The 26,878-nt window shown below is 38.5% G+C and overlaps 1 protein-coding gene across 4 annotated transcripts in view; it reads left to right on the top strand.

Annotated features, from left to right (window-relative positions):
* Herc2 (HECT and RLD domain containing E3 ubiquitin protein ligase 2) overlaps positions 1–26,878 on the top strand; it is a 188,495-nt gene that overhangs the window by 131,943 nt on the left and 29,674 nt on the right. For all 4 annotated transcript variants that reach the window (XM_076851266.2, XM_076851268.2, XM_076851267.2 and 1 more), the window contains exons 66-78: positions 5,687–5,858; positions 7,431–7,617; positions 8,718–8,858; positions 12,835–13,026; positions 15,822–15,975; positions 20,142–20,249; positions 21,718–21,849; positions 22,281–22,439; positions 22,525–22,643; positions 23,495–23,620; positions 24,048–24,203; positions 24,592–24,707; positions 25,018–25,216. In XM_076851266.2, the coding sequence (XP_076707381.2) occupies positions 5,687–5,858; positions 7,431–7,617; positions 8,718–8,858; positions 12,835–13,026; positions 15,822–15,975; positions 20,142–20,249; positions 21,718–21,849; positions 22,281–22,439; positions 22,525–22,643; positions 23,495–23,620; positions 24,048–24,203; positions 24,592–24,707; positions 25,018–25,216 (1,961 nt within the window). The remainder of the gene's footprint in view (positions 1–5,686; positions 5,859–7,430; positions 7,618–8,717; positions 8,859–12,834; positions 13,027–15,821; positions 15,976–20,141; positions 20,250–21,717; positions 21,850–22,280; positions 22,440–22,524; positions 22,644–23,494; positions 23,621–24,047; positions 24,204–24,591; positions 24,708–25,017; positions 25,217–26,878) is intronic.

Below are 26,878 nucleotides of genomic sequence, written 5' to 3' on the forward strand. Positions count from 1 at the left end.
ATAGTCTATTAAATTTTTCTCTTATGGATCATATTTTTGGTATTAAGTCATAAGCATAATTTCTTTTCTTTTTTTGGGGGGGGGTACTAGGGATTGAACACAGGAATTTTTTTTACCACTGAGCTATATCCCCAGCCCTTTTTATTTTATTTTTGAAATTTTGAGACAGGTCTCATTTAGTTGCAGAGAATGGCCTTAAACTTGCTATCCTGCTGCCTCAGCTGAATGGCTGAGATTACAGGGGTGCATCATCACATCCAGCTCCTAAGTATACTTTAAATAAGGGTTTTCTCCTGTGTTCTTTTTTAGATTTATAGTTTTTTTAAACAATTTTTAAAATATTTTATTTACATATGACAGCAGAATGCATTACAATTCTTTTTTTAATGTTTAGTTTTAGTTGGACACAATACCTTTGTTTTCACTTATTTATTTTTATGTGGTGCTGAGGATTGAACCCAGGGTCTCACGCATGTGAGGCGAGTGCTCTACTGCTGAGCCACAATCCCAACCCACATTACAATTCTTATTACACATATAGAGTACACTTTTTCATGTTTATGGATGTATACAAAGTATACTCACACCAATTTGTGTCTTTGTAAATGTACTTTGGATAATAATGATCATCACATTCCACCATCATTAATTACCCCATACCTCTTCCCTTCCCTTCCAACACCTCTGCCCAATCTAGAGTTTGTCTATTCCTCCCATGCTCCCTGTCCCTATCCCACTATGTTTTTTTTTTTTATGTTTTATACGTAAGTAATGGGTTTTCTATAAAGTATGAAATTTAGTTTGAGGTTTTTTTTTTTTTTTTAACATATTTGAGTCCATTTGTTGAAAAGCTGGCTTTCCTCCACAGAATTGCTTTGACATATTTGTTAAAAATCATTTGGGTGGGCTGGGGTTGTGGTGATAGAATGCTTGCCTAGCATATGCGAGGCCCTGGGTTTGATCCTCAGCACCAAATAAAAATGAATAAATAAAGTATTATGTCCAACTATAACTAAAAAAATATCAGTTGCACATATTTGTGTGGATGTATTTTTGGGATCTCTATTTTATTCTACTGATTATTATGTAAGTACCACACAGTCATGATTTTATTAACTTTATACTAATTTTTAAAATTGAATAGACTGTTCCCCTTATTCTGAACTCTTTCAAAATTGTTTTAGCTATTCTAATTCCTTTGCCTTTCCATATAAATTTTAGAGTAATCTTGCCTATATATCTAAAAACTCTTGCTGGAATTTTGATAGGAATTGCATTACATCTGCATATCAGCTTGGGTAGGATGGGCATCTGTTCTTTGCAAAGTTTTCCAATCCTCAAACATGGTATGAGTTTGATTTATTTAGTTCTCTTTTGATTTCTTTTATATTTGTTTTGTAGTTTGTATCTGTTCTCAGAGCTCCTCGCTAAATTGGGATTCCAGTACTAGAGTAGCTATCAATCTTGCTATAATGGGAGATAAAGGGAGCTGGTACAGATATGTATAGATGTGAACAGTGTGTACCTTTCACAGGATGCTTTTTTTAGCTGGCAGATGGACTAATGTCTGGTTGTCCAGCTTGCAACCAGAAGATTTCTCATGTAGAAATTTGTGCTGGCAGACATCCTTGTGACTCTTGTGTGACCTGTGTCTGGTTTATGCCTGACCTACCATCACTCATGCGGGGAGAACTGAAACAGCCCCTGGTTATTTGAATGGAGGGAGCAATTTAATACACACCACCATAATAGAAAACAAGTTCAAAGATTTTTACTTTCAGATCCTGGGCAAGGAGGGCGTGATGAGTTGGGAGGTCAGTCTTCTAGTCTCTGGGTCACAGGAGGCAGAAATAAAGAGTGAAAAGGAGAGAGAAAGAGAACACACAGAACAACTAGTAGTGCAAATAAGGGAGTAGAGTTGGGGTTAATTTAAGTTTGTGGGCACATAACCTGAATGGTTGGTTTAAAGGAAGTGCAGGCAGGAAAAGTGGAGCCCAGTCTCCTATGCCTCTGGGAGAGATGCCTCTCAGTTCTTATTTTTGGTCACAGGCTTGAGTAACTTGGGTATAATGTTCTACTTACAATGCCTAGGCAGCATTTAAAAAAAATAATTCTTTTAGACATTGATGGACCCTTATTTTATTCATTTATTTATATGTGGTGCTGAGAATCGAACCCAGTGCCTCACACATGCTAGGCAAGTGCTCTACCACTGAGCCACAACCCCAGCCCCATAGGCAGCAATTTTTGCTGTGCCCTTCTAAGTACAGTAGCATAGTATGCAAGTTCTGTATGTGTTTTGTTATGTTTATCTCCTCTTTCTCTCTTTCTTTCTCTCTCTCTCTCTCTCAAGATTATGCCTGGTCTGGTGGCACATACCTGTAATTCCAGTTACTCAGGAGGCTGAGGCAGGAAGATCATAAGTTCAAGGCCAGCCACTTGGTGAGGCCCTAAGCAACTTAGCAAGACCCTGTTTCAAAATAAAATGGGCTGAAGATATGGCTCAGTGGTAAAGCACCCCTGAGTTCAATCCCCAGTACAACCCCCTCCACAAATGTTTGTTATGGAATTTTTATTAAATTTGATTAATTTTTGTGGTGGGGATGGAAACCAGGGCCTCACACATGCAGTGCAAACATACTGCCACTGAGTTACATCCCCAGCCCTGTGTTTGTAATCTTGTTTTCTACGTTTTTTATTAATACAGAGAAGTGCAATTTTTGTACAATTTTAATATTACCCTGTGATTTTCGAGGATTGAACTCAGGGGCACTTGATCACTGAGCCTCATCCGCAGCCCATTTTTGTATTTTATTTAGAGACAGGGTCTTTGAATATTGAATATTAAATATTAAATATTGAGTTGCTTAGTGCCTTGCTTTTGCTGAGGCTGGCTTTGAATTCACAATCCTCCTGCCTCAGCCTCTTGAGCTGCTAGGATTATAGGCTTGTGCCACCACGCCCAGCAAGACCTTGGACTTTTCTGTATAGACAATGGTGTCATTTTTAAGTAGAGGCAGTTATTCATACAATTTTCTTTTTCTTGCCTTTTACATTAGCTAGAATACCTAGGACTGTTAAAGAAGAGTGGCAAGAGCTGGTATGCTTGATGTATTCATAATCTTAGAGGAAAAGCATTTAGTCTCCCACCACAAAGAATGATGTTAGCTCCAAGATTTCTTATAGAAGCTTTTTATCAAGTTAAGAAAGGTCTCCTGTCTTCCTAGACAGCTGAGAGTTTTTTTCACAAATGGATGTTGAGTTCCATCATGCCTTTTCTCTATTGTTATAATCATGGACTTTCTTCTTTAATGCATTGATAGGTAGATTGCATTGATTTTTGAATATTGAGCCAGTGTTGCACACCTGGAATAAACACTACTTGATTTTTACTTTTTGTTTAATTTTCCCTGTTTTTCTCTTATCTTTTTTATTGGTTTCTGGTCTCCATTTTCTAATTTCTGTTTGCTTTAGGTTTATTTTGTTGTTGTTTTAGGTAGGTCCTATAGATAACTGTATGAGACCTTTTTTTTAAAAAAAAAAAATCTTTTGGTACTAGGGATTGAACCCAGGGCAAAGTATAGCCCAACTCTAGGCTATACCCTCAGCCCTTTTTTTTTTTTTTGAGATAGGTTCTTGCTAAGTTGCCCACACTGGCATAGAACCTAATAATTATTCTGCCTCAACCTCCTGAGTAGCTGGGATTATGGGTGTGAGCTACTGTGCCTGGATGATTTGAGACCTTTCCTTCTTTTAATGTAAACTTTTAGTGTTATAAATTTTCCTCTCAACATTGCTTTAGCACGTCTTGCAAATTTTGTTAGGTTGCATTTTCTTTTTCATTCAGGTTTATATAGTATGTCAATATTGTATATATTAATAAAATGTTATAATGTATATAATGCAGTATAATATAAATTATGAATTATGTAACATTAATATAAAGAAGTTAAGAACTTTTACATTCCTGTTGATAAGTAATGTTGGTCTGTACTGTTTATTATAATGTCTGTCTAGCTTTGATATCAGGATAATGCTGGCCTCATAGATTGGGATGTCTGGTATTCCCTTCTTTTCAGATATCTTTTAAATGTGTGTAGAATTATTATTTCAGGAGAATTCATCAGTGAAGACAGGCAGGCGTAGAGTTTTCTCTGTGTGTGTGTGTTTGTATATGTTTGTGTAATTTTTTTAACTATAAATTTTATTGCTTTAATAAATACTTATTTTCTAGTAGGATTTGTGTCTTTGACATAAATTTCCATTTTATCTTACTTTTTGAATTTACTGGCATAAAGTTGATCTCAGTATGTGCTTATTTCCCTTTTAATGTTAATGGAATCTATAGTGATACAATTTCTTGTTTCTTATATTGTTCTCAAAGAACAAGTCTGTGCTTTACTTGATTTTTCTGTTTTCTATTTTTTTTTTTTTATTTTCTTGCCATTCCACCTACATGATAATGTTTGATCAAATGCCATATATCATGAATTGTGTCTTCGATGTTTTCGGAGATCTAAGTTTAAAAATCTAAGTTTAAAAAAATTTTTTAGTTGTAAATAAACACAATATTATTTTTATTTTGTTATTTTATGTGGTGCTGAGGATCAAACCCAGTGCCTCACACATGCCAGGCAATTGCCCTACCACTGAGTCACAACCCCAGCCCTGTATCTATAAATCTTGAGCTTTAATATGGTTAAGTTACTCTGAAGCCATTAGACTCTGTTTTGACCTGGGTTTAGATTTGGTAGTTTAAGATGGAGCTAATTATTCCCTACCATGGACACAAAGAGTTTTCTGAATACTCTTCCCATGCCTTGTGGACTGTGAGGTCTTCCAGTCTGGCTGATGGGAATAACGGCTGCTCTGGGCCTTGCATGTTTGATGGGTTCTGTGCCTCTACTCCTTTCAGGTGTTTTTAAAATTTGACTTGTGTAGTTTCTTACATGTTTCCATTAGCTTCTGTTGAATCCTTGACTCAGGTGGGGGGAAGGTACCTGCACATTTCCTGGGCTCTTTGGAACACTCACTTTCTGTGGTCCTGACCTCTAGCCTCTGGCCATGTTGTCCTGCCTGATTTCCGACTCCCCATTCTTTATTCAGGGAAACCCACCAGGCCTTCCTTGCCTGACTCTGCTCTCTCTGCTGAGTCTGGGAACTCTCAGGATAGTGAGTTGGGATGTATGTCTCATAAGACAGTGTAGTGGTACACAGCATCTCTCTTTGTCATTTTGGATTATTTTTTGTCTTTTTTTTCTGGGAGGGGGGTCTTGCTTTGTAGAAGGAAGTACATATAGGTAGTTAAGATAGCATTTTCACAGCTTATGTGTATATAATGCATGTTTAAAAGTTTTTTATAGCTTTTTTGCAGTTCTAGTGAACATTTACTAAAATAGTTTCTTTATTGTATTTCATTTTTTTTTTAATGTTGTGCTAAGGATCAAACCCAGTGTCTCACACTGTACCACTTAGCCACAACCCCAGCCCCCTGAAAATGGTTTCTTTATAGAAGTACTGATAATCATTATTTTATCTGAAAAGACTGTGAGCCTAATACATATTCTATGAAATAGCAAAAATATAGATTGTTATGTTTTGGAACTAGGCTAAAAGGCCAAACTATAGAAACAGAGCAAATAATAACCTTAAAAATAGAATACATATTTTTATTTTTATTTTTTAGGCGTGCCTTCAGATGCTGATTCTTCTGCTGCCAGTAATAAAATAAGTGGTGCAAATAATTCTAAGCCAAATCGCCCTTCTCTTGCCAAGATTCTCCTCTCATTGGATGGAAACCTGGCCAAACAGCAGGCCTTATCACATATCCTTACAGCACTGCAAATCATGTATGCCAGGTAGGCTTGTGTGCTAAATTTTGAAATTCTGTAACTGTGTAGGCATTGTGTTTTTGTCATATTTTGATTGACTGAATGTCTCCAAGAATATTGTGTTATTATTTTTAAGTGCTGTGAGTTGAAGGCACATATCCTTTGATGGCATCTTTATGCTTATTTTAATGGATATTGAAATAGGAATCAGAAAATCAAGTTAAAGAACATTTTCATTTTTGTATTTTGTTTTGGTCAGTTAAACTCTTAGCATTAATATTTGTGGGAGAGAAAAAATTATAATTTACAGTGATGTTTAAGACATTGTCACTCACTTGGTAAGGCAGAGTTTTGATATTACTTTTACAGAACTTTTCTATTGTTTTCTTATAGCATATATTAGTCAGCTTTGCATCATTATAACAGAGTACCCAAGATCGTAAAAGGTTTATTTTGGCTCACAGTTTTGAAGTTTCCAGCCCATGATTAGTTATCCCCATTACTTTGGGTCTGTGGCAAGGTAGCACATCATGGTGGGCACAAGCAGCGGAAGAAAAGCCACTCACCTCTTGGCCAGGAGTTGAAAAGAGAAGGAGAAAGGGACCAGGGTCTCCTCTCTCACTCAGGGGCATACCCCAGTGGCGTAAACGCCTCCCACTAGGCTTTACCTCTTCAAGAATCCTTCATCTCCCAATAGTACCACCCTGGAGACCAAGCCTTTAACACACCGGCCTTTGGTAGACATTCAAGATGCAATCCATAGAATAGCCTGAGTGAATTGCCTATCTCTAAATGTATTATTGGGTGTGGAACTCGCAAGATGTACTTACGTAGGAACATAAGCCAGTCATTGAGAGGACATTTAGTCCTTGCTGCCTGGTATGTGGCACGCTTTCAGTAAACACAAACATTCATATATATTTTATTTATTTATTTATTTATTTATTTATATTTGAGAGAGAGAGAGAGAGAGAATTTTTTAATATTTATTTTTTAAGTTTTTCGGCAGACACAACATCTTTGTTTGTATGTGGTGCTGAGAATCAAACCCGGGCCGCACGCATGCCAGGCGAGTGCGCTACCGCTTGAGCCACATCCCCAGCCCAAACACAAACATTCTTGATATTCAATTATTCAGTCTGTAGGCTCTAACAGCAACCCAAAAGGGTTTCCCAGGGTGAATCAGAGGCTTATTCTGGTCTGGTTTTTACATTTGGAAGTCTTTCACTTGTCCTTACCATGGTTATTCAAGTAAATGCTACTTAACAGTAAGGATACATTCTGAGGTAATATCATAAGGAGTATAGTTATGCACATTAAGCTGGCTAGGACATTACCATGCAATACAGTCCTATGAGATATATGCAGTTCATCGTTGACTGAAAGGTTGTTTTGTGGTATGTGGCTATAAATAAGATCTGGCCATGATAAGATTTTAGCTTATAGAGAATGGGAACCTGGTAATGATGTTTTTTGTGAAATTCTTTATATATGTCCTATAAAAACAAGGATGTGTTTCAGGGAGTGATCATTCCACTTTGTTCATCCTGTCATATGTGGCAGGTACCTCACTGCAGGCCTGGCTTTCTGTTCTGACAGGGATGCAGTGGTTGGGGCCCTGATGCCAGCTGGCATGATTGCCCCGGTGGAGTGTCCCTCATTCTCATCCTCAGCACCCACTTCCGATGCCTCTGCCATGGCCAGTCCCATAAATGGAGAGGAATGCATGCTGGCTATTGACATTGAAGACAGATTGAGTCCAAATCCGTGGCAAGAAAAGAGAGAGGTAAAAGTAAATCTGAACACCATATTAGATCAGAAAGAAAAAGTTAACTTTGTGTCTAGTATAATGTGTCATTTTTTTCACTTAATTTTTGCTGTTTTTGATTTTGATCTTGAATTAGAAAAAAAATATGCTTATGAATGAGCTTTCCTAGTGTTGAAATGCAGATAGTTTATTCTTTTTTAAAAAATCATTAAATACAACTTTGAAACCTTAAAGGTCTTGTAACTTATTTGGAGAAAGTATACCTCATGAAGAGAGGTGAGTTCATTTTAGTCTGATTCATATGACCTGCTATTGAATATTAATAGGTTTTCCTGGAAATAAGAATGTGGTTGACTCTGCAGGTCTGCTTCAGGCCCACTGGTGGGTGGTAGCCAATGTGTGGTGTGAGCACTGTGTGGCCTTTGTAAAATATGGAACATTCCAAATGGCCCCCAATAGTTTTTTTTTCTGGGGGGCAGTATTAGGGATTGAACTCAAGGACCTCAACCATTGAGCCACATCTCCAGCTCTATTCTGTATTTTATTTAGAGATAGGGTCTCACTGAGTTGCTCAGTTCCTCGCTGTTGCTGAGGCTGGCTTAGAAATTGTGATTCCTCTGCTGCAGTTTTCAGAGCTGATAGGATATAGGCTTGTACCATCACTCCTGGCCCCCAGTATCTTTTTTGGGGGGGGGTGCGCCAGGCGGGAACTGGGGATTGAACTCAGGGGCACTTGACCACTGAGCCTCATTCCCAGCCCCATTTGTATTTTACTTAGAGACAGGGTCTCATTGAGGTGCTCAGCACCTTGCTTTTGCTGACGCTGGCTTTGAACTCATGATCCTCCTGTCTCAGCCTGGCCCCTGGTAGCTTTTTGTTGTTGTTGTTGTTTTAGTTGGACACAATATCTTTATTTTATTTATTTTATGTGGTGCTGAGGATTGAAACCAGTGCCTCACACATGCTGGGCAAGCGCTCTACCATTGAGCCACAATCCCAGCAGCCCCCTACCCCCCCCCCCAGGAGCTTTTTGAGAAGGCATCTTTGGGCTTGTGTAAAAGACTGCTGTTGCTGAGCTTTTCTACTTAAACTTTCTCTCTGGTGTATTCTCCATTTAGATTGTCTGCTCTGAGGATGCTGTGACTCCCTCTGCAGTGACCCCATCTGCTCCCTCAGCCTCCTCTAGGCCATTTATCCCAGTGACAGATGACCCAGGAGCTGCCAGCATCATTGCAGAAACCATGACTAAAACCAAAGAGGTCAGGAAGTCATCTTTAACTTCTTAATTTGAAATAATCTTAAATGTATAAAACAGTAACAGAAATAATATTTAGAGATAAAACATGGGACACCCACCTAGGTTCTCAAGTTGCTGGCTATTTTGAATCATTTATGGAAGTGCCAGGACATAAAGCTTATCATTTCCTAGTGTATTTCTTGAGTATCGGGACATCAAAAGTGACCCAGGTACTCTTCTAATTCACAGACCTATTCAGCTGTTGTTCATTGTCCTGATAGTGTCTTCCTAGGTCTAGCACCCAGCCTACAATTTTGTACTATCTTGTTAATCTTTAATACAGGACAATTCTAAAATACTTCATTTTGACAGAACCACCACAGGAATGGTCAGAGTTGCATCGTAGATTTGCTGCTTCTCTGATGATGTAACTATTATCCCTTGGCTAAGCGTTTCTCCAGTGGAAGTTAGTGTGTTATTAAGTACTTCTGAGGATATACTTTGAGACTCTGTAGATATCGTTCCTCCTCATATTTTATTCACTAGTAATTTGGAATGTATTAATGATTCTAGCTGAACTTAATAAGGACTATGGTGGTTGTCTTGTGATCATTTTTCAAATTTCTTACAGGATATAATTGTTACTCTTCTTCTGTAAGGGAGAGCTTTCCCTTCTCATTGTCTGTTTAACTTCTGTCATCTACCTACCTACCTACCTACTTACCCACCTTAACCTACCTGTTATATTGGTATAGACTCATGGATTCCTATTTTATTCAAATGTTGACATTTGTTGCTATCATCATTTGTCCCAGACTGGCCATAACTTTTGGGCTGTTTTCTTTGTCGTTCTGAGGTGTCCCTATAATCCTTGGAACTTTTCCTTTCCTTACTTTCTGGCAATAGTGTGTTCCATGTTCATCATATATATATATATGGGATATGATATGATAATATATATATGATATGATAATATATGATATGATATGATAATATATATGATATGATATTTTATATATATATATATAAAAGGGGTAGGTACAGGGATTGAACCCAGGGGAGCTTAACCACTGAGCCACATCCCCAGCCCTTTTTAAATATATTTTTATTTAGAGACAGGGTCTTACTGAGTTACCTAGGGCCCTGCTAAGTCGTTGCATCTGGTTTTGAATTCGTGATCCTCCTACCTCAGCTGCCCAAGCTGCTGGGATTATAGACATGTGCCATCACGCCTGGCTCTATACTCATCTTGCACCTACTCTGCCCCTGCCCTGGAATTGGCCATTGTTCTAAAGAGCCCTGGTTCTTTTTAGTGGAACACAAGCTTTGGAAATCAAGATTGAGGTGATTGGTTACTGGGTGTTTTTGTTTTGGCCCTTTTAGCAAATAAATATATGTGTGTGTGAGTATTTATTTCTTTTACATCTTACCTGTGTAACAGAAGCTGATTCAAATCAGTACTTTTGAGTTCTAGTCCAACACCAGAGTTTCTTACCCTCCTTTCTATATTCTCTGGTGTCTAATCCTTTTATATGTTACTGGATTTGGTTCTACCATATTATTGGGGAGTTTGCATCTATATTCATAAGGGCTACTGATTGGTAATTGTCTTGTGGTTTCTGTTTCTGGTTTGGATAAAAAGTTTGTGAAGAATTGGTGTTAATTCTTGGTGGAATTTTTATCTTTTGCTGATATGTTCCCATCCTTCTTTAAGCATTTCCTTGGTTCCTGACACAGCAAAAATTTCCAGGTTTCATAAGATGTTTTATTCTTTAGTTTAGGAATTACCTATCTTCCAAGGAAGTCCTTGCTTTTTACTAATTAGAGAATGTTATTTAGAAGCCAAGAGTTGGGCTCTTCATGAGCTCATTGCTATTGGGATGATAGTTAGGGAATAAATGTGCGTGTGTGTGTGTGTGCGTGCATGTGCGTGTGTATAATACTGGTTCACACCACTGCAGTTGATTTGAATCTAACTAGGATTTATTTTAGTTTTCACTCTTTTTTGTATTTATGACTCTGAAAGTAAGGAACCAGGCTCTTGTCATTTATAAGCTATTTACTTGTGGTTTGGTCTCCTTAGATAACCAGTCTCCCATTTTGACTGCCACTCACCCCCTTTTGGGTACCTTTCTTCCTTTGATAGCCTCTGGTGCTCAAAACCAGTCTGTCCTTCCTGGGGACCACCTCTTCATGCTACTTGACCTGTGGTCCTCACCCTACCTCCATGCTGGCTTGTCTAAACTATGGTACCTTCCTCACTTGACTCTGCCACACCAGGTACCATATCTGTGGATACCCTGCCCAGCCCCACACCAGGCTGCCCTACCATGCTTTCACACTCTCTCTTGCCCGCCAACCTTGGAGAAAAACAAGCATTATTTTCAATTACATTTGGAACCCTTTATGGCAGAAAATAAGTTTTATGGAAATTATTCAGAACCATCTGTGGTAATAATCTCTGGAATCAACTTCTGATTTCTGAAAGTCTCCTGGAATTGAGGGTTTAACACAGAAATTATTTTAAAGAAGGCACAATTTTTGCTTTAGGCGGAAGGATAATACTTTTTTTTCCCCTGCAAATTTATGAAACACAGGTGTTGTCCAGGTTATACCTCTAAATTCCTTTTGTTTTCATTTTGATGTGTCTCATAAATTATGGTGAAGTAATTTTCATTTTAGTATTGGGCTGTGATTCATGTTTAAGGATATGCTGCTAGTACTTTGCCTTTTTATCAGTTCCCCTAGGCATATTTTCTATTTTTTTAAACATCCCCACCCAAGGAGAAAAAAGGTACATTTCAATTTCAAGACTAAAGATATTATATATAATTAATATATTCCCCTGGATGCTTTTGCTATGCTTCAGTGAGTCATATTCTGGAATTTCATCATTTCTAATGAATTTCACTTGCTTACTTCCTGGATCTCCATGCAAAGGTCTGCTCTCTAAAGGAAGAATCTTGTCCCAGCCCATAGTGTCCAGGGCAAATTACATTCCCCTTAGGGTTCTTCGTGTAGGGCTGTTTCTCTCTGGCTCGTTTCTGTTTCTGAAAAGAATTGTGCTATATTTCCTGAGGTTCAGGAAGCAGGAGAGAAGAGGCACATCTCTGGCTCTTTCTTTCTAGGTGAGCGTGACTCTACCTAGGGAGCCTGAAGGGTTAGTTCCTACCTCTGTTCTACACAGGGTCATAGCGTTTCCCACTCCAGGGCCAGAAGCTGTGGATGCCTCAGCTTTGATGACTTGACTTGCCCCTTTCCATGAATCTAGCCCTAGACTTACCTCCAGGAGGCTCTTGTACACTGGACAAGGCAGGTGGGGCAGCTGACCTGGGTGAGGCGCCTCACGTGGTGGGGACTTGGGATAGGACACTGATGCTAGGGAAATAGCTCACAGCAAACAAATGTGTTCCTTTACTCTGCTAAAAAGGAGAAAAGGTGAATTATCACAGCTGCAATGTGTTTAAGCTGGTAGTAGGAGAGGCAAGTAAAAGAGAAATAGTAAAAAAGAGAAGACTTTTACATATTATCTTTTCCAAAGAATCCAAGGAGCAGAAGATTATAGATAATGTGTTACATGGAAAAGAGTCTGGAAAGCATTATGGAGAGATTCAAGACAAAGATATGTAAAGTTATAGTGTAAAATTTAGTTGATAGAAGATCACCAAGCATATCTGATGGGTAAGGAATAGGTTTCAATTGGTGCAACTTCATTCTTGGTCTTCTCCTATAATGTCTATCAATGACACAGTAGTAAGCTGCCGTTTTTTAATAGTTTAAGGTATTTCTTTTTGAGAGATTGTATTGGTGATATTGTAAAACAGTTAATTAGTCTTGAAAACCTAGTACATGGAATGTATGAAGCACCTGCCATTTCTTAATTTGGTTTTTTATGCCTCTACCTTACTGGTGTCATATGTCCTTTCAGTTCATGGGTAAACAGGCAAATCTACTAAATATTATTTCTCATTTTAATTGTTGGATGTCATTTAATTTAGGATGTTGAAAGCCAAAATAAAACATCAGGCCCAGAGCCTCAGTCCTTGGATGAGTTCACCAGTCTTCTGATCGTAGATGACACCCGTGTGGTGGTGGACCTGCTCAAGCTGTCAGTGTGCAGCCGAGCAGGGGACAGGGGCCGGGATGTCCTTTCAGCCGTGCTGTCTGGCATGGGCACTGCCTACCCACAGGTGAGTGATGGGGAATGTTGGGGGCTGCCTGCTCCATCTCCCTTCTCCATTCAGGCCAACCTCCTCTGCAGGGGACACACAGCTGTTTTTCATGCATGCTTTTGTGCTAGATTCATCCTAGTAGATGTCAGTTTAGAAGTACTTCTTAAAAATACAAGATCTCATCATTTCCCCAGTGCTATCTTTTACCTGTTTCAGAAATGGATTGTGTGTCTTGTTTTTAATGATTTGTAGAATTTATTAAGTAAGTCCCTTAAATAAGTTTTTGCAGTTTTCCTTTTCTAATTTTTAAGGAGTCAAATCTGCCAGGCTTTTCACACTTCACCCCCATTTTTTTGGTATTAAGCTGGGAAAAAAAAAAAAAAACTTACATGACATTGTTTTAAAGAAACTTTTACATTTTTTTCTAATTATTTTTATGGTTTCATTAATTATGTTTACAGTTTTTAGCCACCTGGAATTGATCTTGATGTAAGGAATAAAGTAATGATTCTGCTTTATTTTTTCCTAAATGGCAAACTAGTTGCCCAAACATTATTTATGGAATAATCTACCTTTTTCCCAGTGATTTGAAAACTACTTTTATCACACTCTTTTAGAGTATTTACTGGCTATGTTTGGGTCTATATACAGATGGTTTTATTTTTCTATTTTTGGTTCTTTGAACTAACTCTTTGTGTTCTAATATCACAATAGTTCTACATATTTAGTAACACTGGGTCCAGTAAGACTATATTTTCTATCATTGTGGAAATGTTCTATATCTGAGCTATGCAGGATTGTGGCCACCAGACACATGTGGCTATTGAACACTTGCAATATGGCTAGTATACCTGAAGAAATCAAGTTTTAATTTTACTTAAGCTTAATTTTAAATTTGAATAGGCTCCTGTGGCTACTCAATTGGTCTAGATGAATTTAAAGTCAATATCATACCCACATATTTAGAAATAGGATTGATGAGTCCTGAAGTCCTAGAGCTCTCTTAAGGACTCTCATTTGTCAACGTCCTTGCTTGGTCTTTTCAGAACTGGCTTGCCAGGGGACCTGGTACAGTGTTCCTATTGCGGAAAATTCTGCTGTTTTTTTTTTCTGGACCCCATCTCACTATCACCAAAATGATAAAGTACTTAAGTACAATTGAGTAGATGATGTGGTAGATATTTTAGGTACTTGTTATTTCTTAGTTTTTAAAGGCAGATTACATGGCATAATTCTAAAAGATTAAGTCAAGGTAAATTGCCATAAGCAGAGTTTGATTTTTCCCTCCACAAGTTTATTGCTTTTATGAGAGGAAAGAATGTGCTTGAGAACTTTGGTTTAAAATAATACCCAGCGTTTGCCATACAGATCTCTACCATGTGTGATTTTGGTGCATTCTGTCAGTACAGAGAGTAGGTGTTATGTTTACATACAGATGAGAAAACTGAGGCTCCAAGAGGTTGTTTCTGGTTTGAGGATACTAACTGTATTTTAGGAGAGATGAGATTGGAACTCTGAGGTCCCTGACACCAGAGCCGTATCTACCATGTGTGTTACCCCCTCCTGATAAACTTAGTAGCCTCTCTTTGGTAGGTTCTGATGGGCTTTGCAGAGGAAGATTCTAAAATTCAGTTCCCTCATGGTTTTTGCATATACATAGACATTTGATGCCAACATCTGTTCAAGTAACTCATTCAGATTTCATAAGAATACGTGTATTTTCAAACTGTCATTGTAATGGCAAGATGGCTACTTCTGTGTTATGCCCTGACCTAATATGTAGGACTCAAAAAAAAAAAAAAGACATTTGAATTTAAAATAGCATGCCTATATGACAATAATATTAGTTTGTTACTAATATAACTGTTTAGTAAGCCTAGCTGTTCTCTGATTATAAGGAAAAAAAAATAATCCTATTCCTGAAAAGTATAAAATGGACAGTGTATAAAGAAGAATTATATTTTTTGAGTTGAAAATTTTGCTTATCATAACACATTCTAATTTGTTTTTAAAAATGACAGTCAAGGAGTTCGTAATCACTGGTATTAACCATTTAAATGGTGTGAATTGGCACTAAATTTAAAAAATAAAAGACAATATGAATTATAGAGACAGCATGGTGGTGAGCTCAACATTTACTGTCCTTGGTCAAGAGAAATTCTTGTTTACACTTGTAGTCCTCCTTGTTTGAGGTACTCTGTCTGCCATGTCTAGACGGTAGCTCAATTGTTCTTGATTCCTGCCCAGCCCCTTGACTTACAGTGCTTTCTAGGGTATTGGTCATTTTCATCAACATTTTCTTCCTTCCCTTGATACTTTCATCACAGGTGTTTTTATCAGTTGACATGTGATAAAGTGCACCTTATCCTGAGTGTTGTACTTGAGGTGCCTTCCAGCTATTTTTCTATAGATTGTCTCTGAAAGTCAAATAGCACTTTGCAAGTTTTTTGCTGTCTTGATTTTATAAGTAAACCAAACTTTGAATTTAATTTCTCAAACTGCAAGTCCTCTGCCATCCTGTCTCTATGGAATTATTCAGAGCAAGATGAGCAGTGTTGGGGCTGGGGATGTGGCTCAAGCGGTAGCGCGCTCGCCTGGCATGTGTGCGGCCCGGGTTCGATCCTCAGCACCACATATAAACAAGGATGTTGTGCCCGCCGAAAAACTAAAAAATAAATATTAAAAAATTCTCTCTCTCTGTCTCTCTCTCTCACTCTCTCTTAAAAGAAAAAAAAAAAAGATGAGAAGGGTTAGCATCCAGTTGACCCAGGACTAAAGCCAGTCAGCCTCATCATTTCCTGCTCTCTTCCTAGGTAGCAGATATGTTGTTGGAGCTCTGTGTCACTGAATTGGAGGATGTAGCCACAGACTCGCAGAGTGGCCGGCTCTCTTCACAGCCAGTAGTGGTGGAAAGCAGCCATCCCTATACTGATGACACTTCCACCAGTGGCACAGTGAAGATACCAGGTATTTGGGGCCAGTCCTGGGGGAAGAGTTGCTGGGTTCACTGCCTTTACAATGGCTTCATTCTTCAGTCACTTAGGTCGAAATAACCTTCTCTGTTTCTTAGGAAAGAAGTAATAGAATTGCTTTTTTACTCCCTTCCTCTTTTAAACAAAAACAAAACAAAACAAAAAAAAAACAAACCCACAAAAATACCTCCTTTTGTCAAGCAAAACATGGTGTAGAAAGCCATGCAAAGTAAATGTTTAGCTTTATGATGGTTGGGATACCTTTGTGATTAAGATATAGATATAGAGTAAACTGTGCCAACTTGGGGCACACTTCTGTATTTTCCTGAATTGATGCCATTCTGATGTTGAGCCATCATACTTGCACTTCTGGACAGTTTCTGTCACCCAAGTGTATATCTTTATTCTTTTCCTTTTTCCCCACCCTCCCCGTTTTTTTTCCTTTGTCTTCATTTTTGACAGTTCACCTGTTGAGGCACTTGGGCCTTTGACCCACTGGGCTTCCCCTTGACCTGGATCTGGTGCTGGCACACTCCTGCTGCAGTTCAGCATGTTCTGCCATCCTACCTTTTTTCAACTTGGTCCCTGGTCCAGAAGCCCTATTAGTTCAGCCCTTTGGCAAGAGCCTTTTGCTGGTTGTGACACATCCTCAGAAAGCACCTGAGGTGCACTCTCTCTTTGTGATGTGATCAGCACCTGTTGCTCAGCATGGGAAATAACTGATCTATTGGCATTGCAAACAATGTTATTCTAATTGGATCATTTCTTTCTCATTTATTAGCTGTAATACTTTATAAAGAGATGCTTCTCTTCATCCTTTAGTTGACTTCCCAGGGATACTGTCTGCATGAGAAAGGCAGGATAGAAGCTTGATTCTTTCCTTCTATTTACCAGTTTTCTGGAGTATGGACCAGTTCCCTGTCACTCTTCCAAGGTGACTCTTCTTTTCTCCTTCCCTTTCCAATCCCATGTTCTGAAACGTGATTTTAATCCATTATAATTACGTGATTATTTTTCTTATTGAAGCTCAAAATATCCTATCTTTAGACAGTGAAAACCTTTTCAGTTTCGCTTCTGAAATGATTCTGGTGGACTTTGCTAGCTTCTGTTCAGTCTGGTATGATAAGGGGTTCTAGGCTTGTCTCATAGGTTCTGCATTCCACCTGGAGTACCTGATGGTGTTTTCAAGATCACCATCTGGCCAGGCATGGCGTGCACACCTTAATCCCAGTGATGTGGGAGGCTAAGGCAAGAGGATTACAAGGTTGAGGTCATTCTCAACAAGTTAGGAAGGCCCTGTCTCAAAAAAAAAAAAAAAAAAAAAAAAAAAAAAGAAAAAGAAAGAAAGAAAAAGGCAGGGTGGGTTGGCTGGGGACATAGCTCCATGATAGAGTGCCCCTGAGTTTAATCTCCAGTACTACAAAAAATAAAAAATCACTACTTGGTGCTGGGAGACTCATTGCTACTGTATTATCATTATTTCTAGACCTTTTCAGTGGGCAGAGGTAGGTTGAATACCTGGGTAAGTGGACAAATCGGCTTTCTTTTGAGTTCACACTGATACTTTCAATTCCAGTTCAAAAGGACAAGGCTGCTACTTAATCTGTTTTGTCACATTTGTCTGTCTGTCTGTCTGTCTCTCTCTCTCTTTTTGCATACGTAATCCTGGTTCCAAAATAAGATAGAATACCTATCTCATAAATAATCTTTCATTTGCTTTATCTCTCATGACTTATTTAACTGACTCAATACAATTCTGAGTCAGAACTGCCAGCATCAGTATTCTAACTGTGAAAACATTAAATTTTTTGTCATATACTATCTTCATTCTTCTAAATTTATGAACATAATTATTCTACCAGAGCATAAAAGCTCCTACTATATTTTCTTTCTCATATTCTTCAGATATTCTTAGTTTTACTCTGTTTAGTGCTCTCTCCTCATCCTTTGTCTGTCTCTTCAGACTGTGAAATGTCTGAACTCTCTAGTAAATTTCCCTGTAGTTCCTAAGGTCAGACTTGTCTATGAGAGTTTGTGCCTGTCTTACTTGAAAGGTTGCTTTCCTGCATATTAAATCCTAGGATCATATACTCTTCCTCTGTGAAAGTATGATATGGATAATTAATATTTTACCTTATAAGATCATGTGATTTTTCCACCCAGTAATTTTATTAGAATATATGTTTCATAGATCATTCTAGGTGATATTCTCAGGTAAGGAGTGTGTTCTTTTATTATGAAGTTCCATGTCTTTTTCAGTTTCATTTTCTAGGAGTATATTTTATAGAGTTTTGTATCCTTGCATAGTTCCTTTTTCAGGAAACTTAGCAGTTATCCACGTATTCAATGCCTTGCAGATTGGTTGCTTCTTCTCTGAAATATTTTTCACCTCTTTCTTTAAAATTTTTTCTTCTTTCCCTCCTTTTATCTCAAGGCATTTTCTATTATTCTTATAAGATCTTAGGCCCTTTTTAGTTTAGTCTATATATTGGAAAATATTTTGAGTTGTAATTCTTTTGAGTTGTCATTTAATTTTTTGGATTCTTATTTATGATGTTCTTTTCCTATCTTGTATCATTTTTCTATTTGCTTTTCACTTGTTTTTAGATGATAGATGGCAGTTTTGGTGGATTTTGTGTGGCACACCTTTTTGGCCTGCTTTTGTTGTTTGTAGGAATGTTATTCTGGTTGTTATTATTTTTTTTCTAACAATAACTTTGTATTGGTTTGGCTTTAATGCTTTTTTTTTTTTTTTTTTTTTTGGTACTAGGGATTGAACCTGGGGTGCTTTGCCACTGAGCTACATCCCCAGCTCTTTTTATTTTTTATTTGAGACAGGGTATTACTAACTTGCCAAGGCTGACTTTGAACATGGGATCCTCCTGCCTCAGCCTAAGTTGTTGGAATTATAGGCATGTGCTACTATGCCTGGCTAGCTTTAATACCTTTGTCTTCCTTGTTTTATGTCTAATTTATTTTCTTCAACATTTAGAATTAGGTGGCATTCAGAAATTTTTTTTTCAAATTCAAATCATTTTTTTTTAAACTTTAAACTTATTCTTCATGTTTAAAAAAAGGACCAATTGAGGTCTTGCTTCTACTCCCCAGCTCCTGTGTGCCCCCAATTCAACTTTATTTTAAAACCAGTCAGAGCTTATCGTTCTTCTATGTAAAGCCCACCAGTACATCCTTATAACCTAAAATGAGATGGAAGCCCTGCACAAGGTCACTCTTTTCTGTCTGCTTCGTTTCCTCTCAGGCCTTTTCAGGCCCTCCTTACCTGTCCTCTGCTAGTCCATAAGAACATTTCAACCCAAAGGAAAACTCTTATTCCTTTTAACACCAAATACATAGGCTTCCACACCAAATAATTGTCTATTTCTCTGTGGGCACCTGTTGGGGTGTCTTACAATTCAATTTAATTTTAATACTATCCAGAGCAGCCAAAGGTTAATGGCTGAGTCTCACAAACAGCTCCTTCTTCAGACACCAAACCCACTTATGAAAGTGAGATTTTCATCCCTAAAACAAAATACCTGAATTAATCAATTTGTAGAGAGAGATTTATTTTGGATCACAGTCTTAAAGGTTGTAGTTCATGATTACTTGGTCCTTTGCTTTGGGTCTGTGGCAAAGCAGCGTATCCTGGCAGATGCACATGGTGGAACCTAACTTTTAACCTCATGACTTGGAAGCAAAAAGAGACAGGGGATGGCAGGAGTCCCCAAATTCCTTTTAGGGGCACACCCCCAGTGATCTAAGTACTTCCCATAAGGCTTCCCCTCCTAAAGATTATACCACCTCCCAATAGCACCACCCTGGGGGACACCAAACCTTTAATGTGGGCTTTTATGGGACATTTGAGATCCAGACTGTTGCAACCCTCCCCATGTTTCATAATTTGCTATAAAACTTGTTCTAGCTGGTGGGGTTGCATTGTAAAAGTTTGCCCTGAAATGAGGACACACAAAAAAATTGGATAAGTGGAAGCATTTTCAGGTCTTTTAGTCCACAGGCATGAGTGTGGTCAAGTCCTTGATTTAGAGACCAGTTCTTTATTAACCCTTAAATATACTTTAGTTTCACTCTTTCTGCTCAGTGCACTGTCACTTTGTTTGCTGCCTGGGAATGGTCACTGTTTTCTGTTCACTTGTCCTCCAGGTGCAGAAGGACTCAGGGTGGAGTTTGACCGGCAGTGCTCCACAGAAAGGCGCCATGACCCTCTCACAGTCATGGATGGTGTTAACAGGATTGTTTCCGTGCGGTCAGGTGAGGAAGGAAGGTTGATTGAGCAAGCAGACTGTGCCTCTGTAAGTGGAACGATTAACCTTTGTAGGTCAAAATGCTGTTTCATTTGGTGGGAGCTTTGAGGAAGGCACAATGAATTGTTTAGCTGTGAAATATAGTAGGTTTAGTTTTTTCTTCCTAGTACTTTAAGTAAGTCAATTATCCACGTGATATGTGCTTCTCACCACTGATGGGTAGAGGATTACTGAGTGACCAGCATAAGAACTGGCCCTCGTTGGGTCACACCCAAACCTCATCCATACAGTTGGAGAAGGTGCCATAGTTGTCTGAGAGTGTCAGGGCTGGGCCTGTGTCAGTACAGGTTGCCATTCTACAGAACTTTTAAAGGAATCTGGTTTAGTTTGTGGAGTGCTGAGTGCTGGGATAGACAGATGGCATCATGTGCTGTCCTTCTCTTTTTTGCTGGTGTGCTCTATGCGCTTGAGTGGGAGATATTGATCCTCATTTTTAAATTGTCGGTATGGTGTGTGTGTGTGTGTGTGTGTGTGTGTGTGTGTGTGTCTGTCTGTCTGTCTGACTGTCTGTCTTTTCAGACCTCTTTATCCTTCATCTTGAATAAGAGGTTGCAAATTTTCTCTGTAAAAGACCAAGTGGTAAGCATTTGAGGCTTTGTGGTCTGTCATGTACTTGTACACTGTATGTCGGTGAGTGAGTGGGCTGTGTTCCAGTAAAACTTTACTCATGTAATGTTACTTAAATCTCTGGTGAAAAGCGTTGGATGAAGTGTATAGTCATGATGACCATGAGTTTTTCTGACGAATGTCTTTCAGCACAGTTTTTGATAATGTTGTTAGATAGCATGGCAGGCTATTTCCATGCTGCTTCCAGATGGTCCTACAGCACAAAGGTGCCTGGGTCTCCCTGGCTTTTCTGAGATGCCCTCACACATGCTCTCATTGGTAACATCTGAGGCCCTTGGCTGTGGCCAGGCTGCTCTGCTTCTTCCTTGTGGTTGACCTTTTCTTGGCCTTCTTGAACTGTACATATGGACCTTTTGTGGGAAGATAGTTTCTTTCTCATGTTGTTTGGCTACCTACCATCCTATTTGACCTTCCTCAAAAATGTGCCTGTGTCCTGACTTGGGCACATGCTAGCTGGCCCTGCAGGCCTCTCACATGCTATCCTAGTCGTATGTGTGTGATCATTTTCCCTTTGGCTTGTAATTTCTGTCAGAATAGTGTCTGCCTGTCCTGAGTCTCTCCAGTACTTCATTCAGGGGCTGAATAAGATCCTGTGGAAGGGCAGATGAATTTAAAAGCTATTTGCCAAGAGTGGTGTTATTTATGAACCTAAACTTGAAAAAGCATGGCTTGGAGGATTCTGTTGGTCTTCTCACCTGATGTGAATGATTTTTTTTTTTTATCTAAGGAGTTTGTGTTGATTGGATGATGGAGTGAACCTAATCCCAGGGTGTGCTTTTCTTCACCAGGCCGAGAGTGGTCTGACTGGTCCAGTGAGCTGCGCATACCAGGGGATGAACTGAAGTGGAAGTTTATCAGTGATGGGTCTGTGAATGGATGGGGCTGGCGCTTCACAGTCTATCCCATCATGCCAGCTGCAGGTAAGGGAGCTTCTATGGCTGTCAGTATTTGGTGACCAGCTATGACTGTTATCCAGGTAATGTGGAACGATATATATCTTTCATTTAGTAATTTAGGGTCTGCCTTCTCCCACTATGTTGTGGGCAGGTGCTGCCAAAAGTCCCACTGAGGCAAGGATCATCCCACAGAGAGCCATATTAGCTATTCCACTGTCATGGTACTAGCACTCCATTTTTACACCATGTGGAAGGTAGTACTTCTGGTTACATTTCTTAAAGCTATTGATTTCCAATTAACATGTAAAGGGCATAGTTCATGTGACCTAGACAGTGGTGTTGCAGGTACATCTTTCACTGCTGTGTTCCAAGTGGAATACCCCACCCTATTAGTCAGAGTTGTCAGTGTCTCCTGCTTTATCACACATGGGGTCATTTACAGTGCTCCTTCACAGGCCCCAAGGACCTTCTTTCTGATCGCTGTGTCCTCTCCTGTCCATCCATGGACTTGGTGACCTGTCTCCTGGATTTCCGACTTAATCTTGCCTCCAACAGAAGCATTGTTCCTCGCCTTGCAGCCTCACTGGCAGCCTGTGCACAGTTGAGTGCCTTAGGTAAATGAGCCTTCATAGTCATGTCTGTCTTACTCTTTGAAAGAAAATGGTCAAGTTCCTTATATTTCCTATCTACTCATTTCAGCTGCCAGCCACAGAATGTGGGCCCTTCAAAGATTAAGGAAGCTGCTTACAACAGAATTTGGGCAGTCGATTAACATAAACAGGCTACTTGGAGAAAATGATGGGGAAACCAGAGCTTTGGTATGGAGCTTTGTAATATGGTATCTAGAGATGTGATCCTTGGGAATAAAATATTGCTTAAATAATTTAAATTGTTGAAATGAGTTGGGAAATTTCATCTGAGCATGAGGAGGCCTTCACCACATCCAGATTTTTCCTTATATTGTTGGACTTTGATTTGTTAAAAAAAATCAATGTATTAGCAGCTGTGTATATCAGGACTGTGTTTGGACTTTACAAGTGAGTCTGATTGACCACTTGCTCTTCACTGTGCTGTATGGGAGATTCCCTGTTGATCCTAATCATGCAAGAGCACAGGTACATTCTGCATGCCAGAAAGGGATGGTTCCCCAGGAGTGGCTGTTTTGAAACTGGGGCCAAACCTTCTGAGATGAATGTTCACATTCCCCTTTTTTATTGTAGTGCTCATATACTTTTAGCTTTTTAGCTTCTTTTCTTACTTCAGTATTTATGTTTTTTTATGTGTGTGTGTGTGTGTGTGTGTGAGTTGCTCAGGGCCTTGTGCACAAAAGCTTTTTTTTTTTTTTGAAGTACCAGGGGTTGAACCCAGGGGTGCTAAACCACTGAGCTACATCCCCATCCTTTTTTGTATATTTTATTTCGAGATAGTATCTCGCCGAGTTGCTTAGGGCCTTGCTAAGTTGCTGAAGCTGACTTTGAACTCATTATCCTCCCGCCTCAGTCTCCCAGCTGCTGGGATTACAGGTGTGCACCACTGTACCCAGCCAAATAAGCATTTTTTAATGGGGGAATAGCACCAATAAATGAAACCTTTGACATGAAGAAAACAAACTGATCTCTCTCCTGTGTTTTGGATTCCTGCAACAGAATCTCATTTTATTATTTTTAAGAGTTTTACAGGCAGTGCCCTTGCTGCTTTGGTGAAAGGCCTTCCAGAAGCTTTACAAAGGCAGTTTGAATATGAAGATCCTATTGTGAGAGGTGGAAAACAGCTGCTTCACAGCCCATTCTTTAAGGTGATAGTTATTTATTTTTATAGTGATGGTAGAGTACAGTGCTCTGTGTTACAGGCCTCTTTGAGGGCTGAAGTTGAATATGAAAAAAATCTCAAGAAATAATTATGTGTTCTAAGCCTTTATGCCTTAACCCATTGTCTAAATATATCATGCTTTGAGATACATGGGTTCTCTTGTTAATGTACCAGGGATATTGAAGCAGTTGTTGGATATGAGGTCCCTGTGTATAAAGTGCTTTTCCAAGAACATTAGGAATAATTATATCACTGTTGAAGTAATAAGGAGCTCCTCAAAAGTCTTCAGAAACCTTGGGAGGTGGTTGGTGACAATCTTCTTACTGGTACATTGTGATAGTAAACTAGAATGCTAGCTATATTTTTAAGCATCCTTGTATTTTTTGTTTTTGTCTAATTTTTGGTGGCTCTAGGTCCTGGTAGCTCTTGCTTGTGACCTGGAACTAGACACTCTCCCTTGCTGTGCTGAGACACACAAATGGGCTTGGTTCCGAAGGTACTGTATGGCCTCCCGTGTTGCTGTGGCCCTGGACAAAAGAACACCATTGCCTCGTTTATTTCTTGATGAGGTATTGCACATTATTTTGGAATCACTTTTGTAATGCAAAACATTTTTTAAAAAAATTTAGCTGTAGTGTGAAAATACACACACACAAAAATTTCTCTTGACAAGAAATGTCATAAAGAAAAGGTGAATATGAGTAAGTGAACTGTGAATTTTAGTTAAAAGTTATTTTTAGTAAACTTAAATATGTAATGTTACTGCCTAGATATGGTATTTAGTAGTTTAGACTTGATGTAATCATATTGATTTTACTTATTAAGTAGAAAATCACAGTGTTAACATTGGCATTTCCTCATATTTCTGGGAAGCAATTCCTCTTGTCTTCTTAATATTTATTTGTTTTATTCTTTGGATAAGTGTTTAATTCATACTCTCATTATAATATTGTCTAGGTGGCTAAGAAAATTCGTGAGTTAATGGCAGATAGTGAAAATATGGACATTCTCCATGAGAGCCACGACATTTTTAAAAGAGAGCAAGATGAACAACTTGTACAGTGGATGAACAGGTTATTATATCCAAAACAAGTAATGTTATGAGTGAAAGAGTTTTAACTGCAATTCTTTCTTATGTCAAAAAAATTTTTTTTTCTTTTGTTACTGGGGATTGAACTCAGGGTAACTCAACAACTTAGCCACATCCACAGCCCTATTTTATATTTTATTTAGAGACAGGGTCTCACTGAGTTGCTTAGTGCCTTGTTTTTGCTGAGGCTGATTTTGAACTCGTGATCCTCCTGCCTCAGCCTCCAGAGCTGCTGGGATTACAGGCATGCACCACTGCATCCGGCTCAAATGTTCTTTTAATGTTTGTTGCAGGCGGCCAGATGACTGGACTCTTTCTGCTGGTGGCAGTGGAACTATTTATGGATGGGGACATAATCATAGGGGGCAGCTTGGGGGCATTGAAGGTGCAAAAGTTAAAGTACCTACTCCATGTGAAGCTCTTGCCACTCTCAGACCGGTACAATTAATTGGAGGAGAACAGACACTTTTTGCAGTGACAGCTGATGGAAAGGTGAAGATGCCTTTTTTGTGTCATACTGTCATTAAGTCTGAGACAATTATGTGTAGGTGTATTATTTAAATCTTGTATATGTAAAGCTCTATATTGAAATACTATCTCAATATCTATAGTATTGCTATAAAACAATTGCTAAAAGTAGTTGTATTCTAAATATAATCTTTAGATGTATTCTATAACTTTTTAATCTTTAAATTTTGAACTATATCATATATACAAAAATATAATTTTATTTGCATGTCATTTATTTGATGTATTTTCTTGTTTACTATTGCAATTGTTATCTTTTAAAAAATTTAAATCCTGTTGTAGTTGATATGTAGAAATGGTGAAATTAACATATCGATTTTATATCTAGTGACCTTATTCTTTTCTTTCTACTGTATCTCAAGATTTTTTTTTTTTTTTTGGTATTATAGAAAGCCATACTCCATAAATGAATGTTGTTATTTTCTAGTTTATGTCTCTTTTGTTTATATTTTTTCCTCTTGGGTGGAAAAAAGGGAGCTAGTCCTTCTGGTTGGGAATTGGAGTGTAATGTTGGGCATGTTCTTGAAGCAGTGTGATGGGATAATTCACACGTTATTCGTCAGATTAAGGAAGTCTCTGTTCATGAATGGATATTGATTTGTGTCAAACATTCTTTCTGCATGTAAAAAAAATTCTCTTTTGTAGATGTTTTCTTCAGTGAATTAATATAGTGAATTGGATTGAGTTTTCTCATGTTAAACTTGGGGGTTCTCTGTATAAACCCAATTTGATCAGAATTTTTTTTTTATACTTTTTCAGTTTGTGTTTGTGAGTATTTTGTTCAAGATTCTTGGGAGGTTCATGTTACTGGGTGGGACTACTTTTCCTGTCTTACACACTCCTTGTCTGGCTTTGGTATTATATCAGGTGTCTGTTTAACTTAAACAACCAACAAACAAAAACCCACAGTCATCATCTCACAGTTTTTCTGGGCTAAGACTCTGGAGGTGGCATAGCTTGGTTCCCTTGGCCCAGAATCTCTGACCAGGCTGTAGTCATCTTAAGGTTGTACAAGGAAGGATTCAGTTTCTTGTGGACTGTTGGGCTGAGGCCTCAATCCTTCATGAACTGTTGGGAGAGCCACTCTCACTCAGGTCTTTGCCACGCGCTATAAAAGCCAGCTTCATCAGCATAAACAAGGGAGAATGTAGGAGTGAGCACCAGCAAGAAAAAGACTAGTAGCAAGATGGAAGTTTCAATTCAGTTAAACAAATCACAGAAGTGATGCTTCATCATTCTTGCCTGATTCCGCTCAGAACTGTCTAGGTTCAGCCCACATTCAAGGAGAACATAGAGGGCATGCATGTCTGGAAGCAGGGACCATTGGGAACTGCTGCCACAGGAAATAGGGTAGGAGTAGCTTCAGAAAAAGGTTGAAGTATATTCCTTTCTTATTTGTTTTCTGGAAAATTATTTGTCTTTTAGTTGTTTCCTGGTTATTTATTTTATTCTTAATTTTTTAAATTTTTTATTTGTTCTATTTAGTTACACTTGATAGTAGACTATATTTTGACATATTATACATACATGGAGTATAACTTCCCCTTCTTGTGGTTGTATATGATGTTTTTGGGTTATTTATAATCCAAAGTTAAATGGTATTTCTTTCTTCATTCAAAACAGGAT

The sequence above is a fragment of the Callospermophilus lateralis genome, chromosome 3, assembly GCF_048772815.1.
Source record: "Callospermophilus lateralis isolate mCalLat2 chromosome 3, mCalLat2.hap1, whole genome shotgun sequence".
NCBI lineage: Eukaryota > Metazoa > Chordata > Mammalia > Rodentia > Sciuridae > Callospermophilus > Callospermophilus lateralis.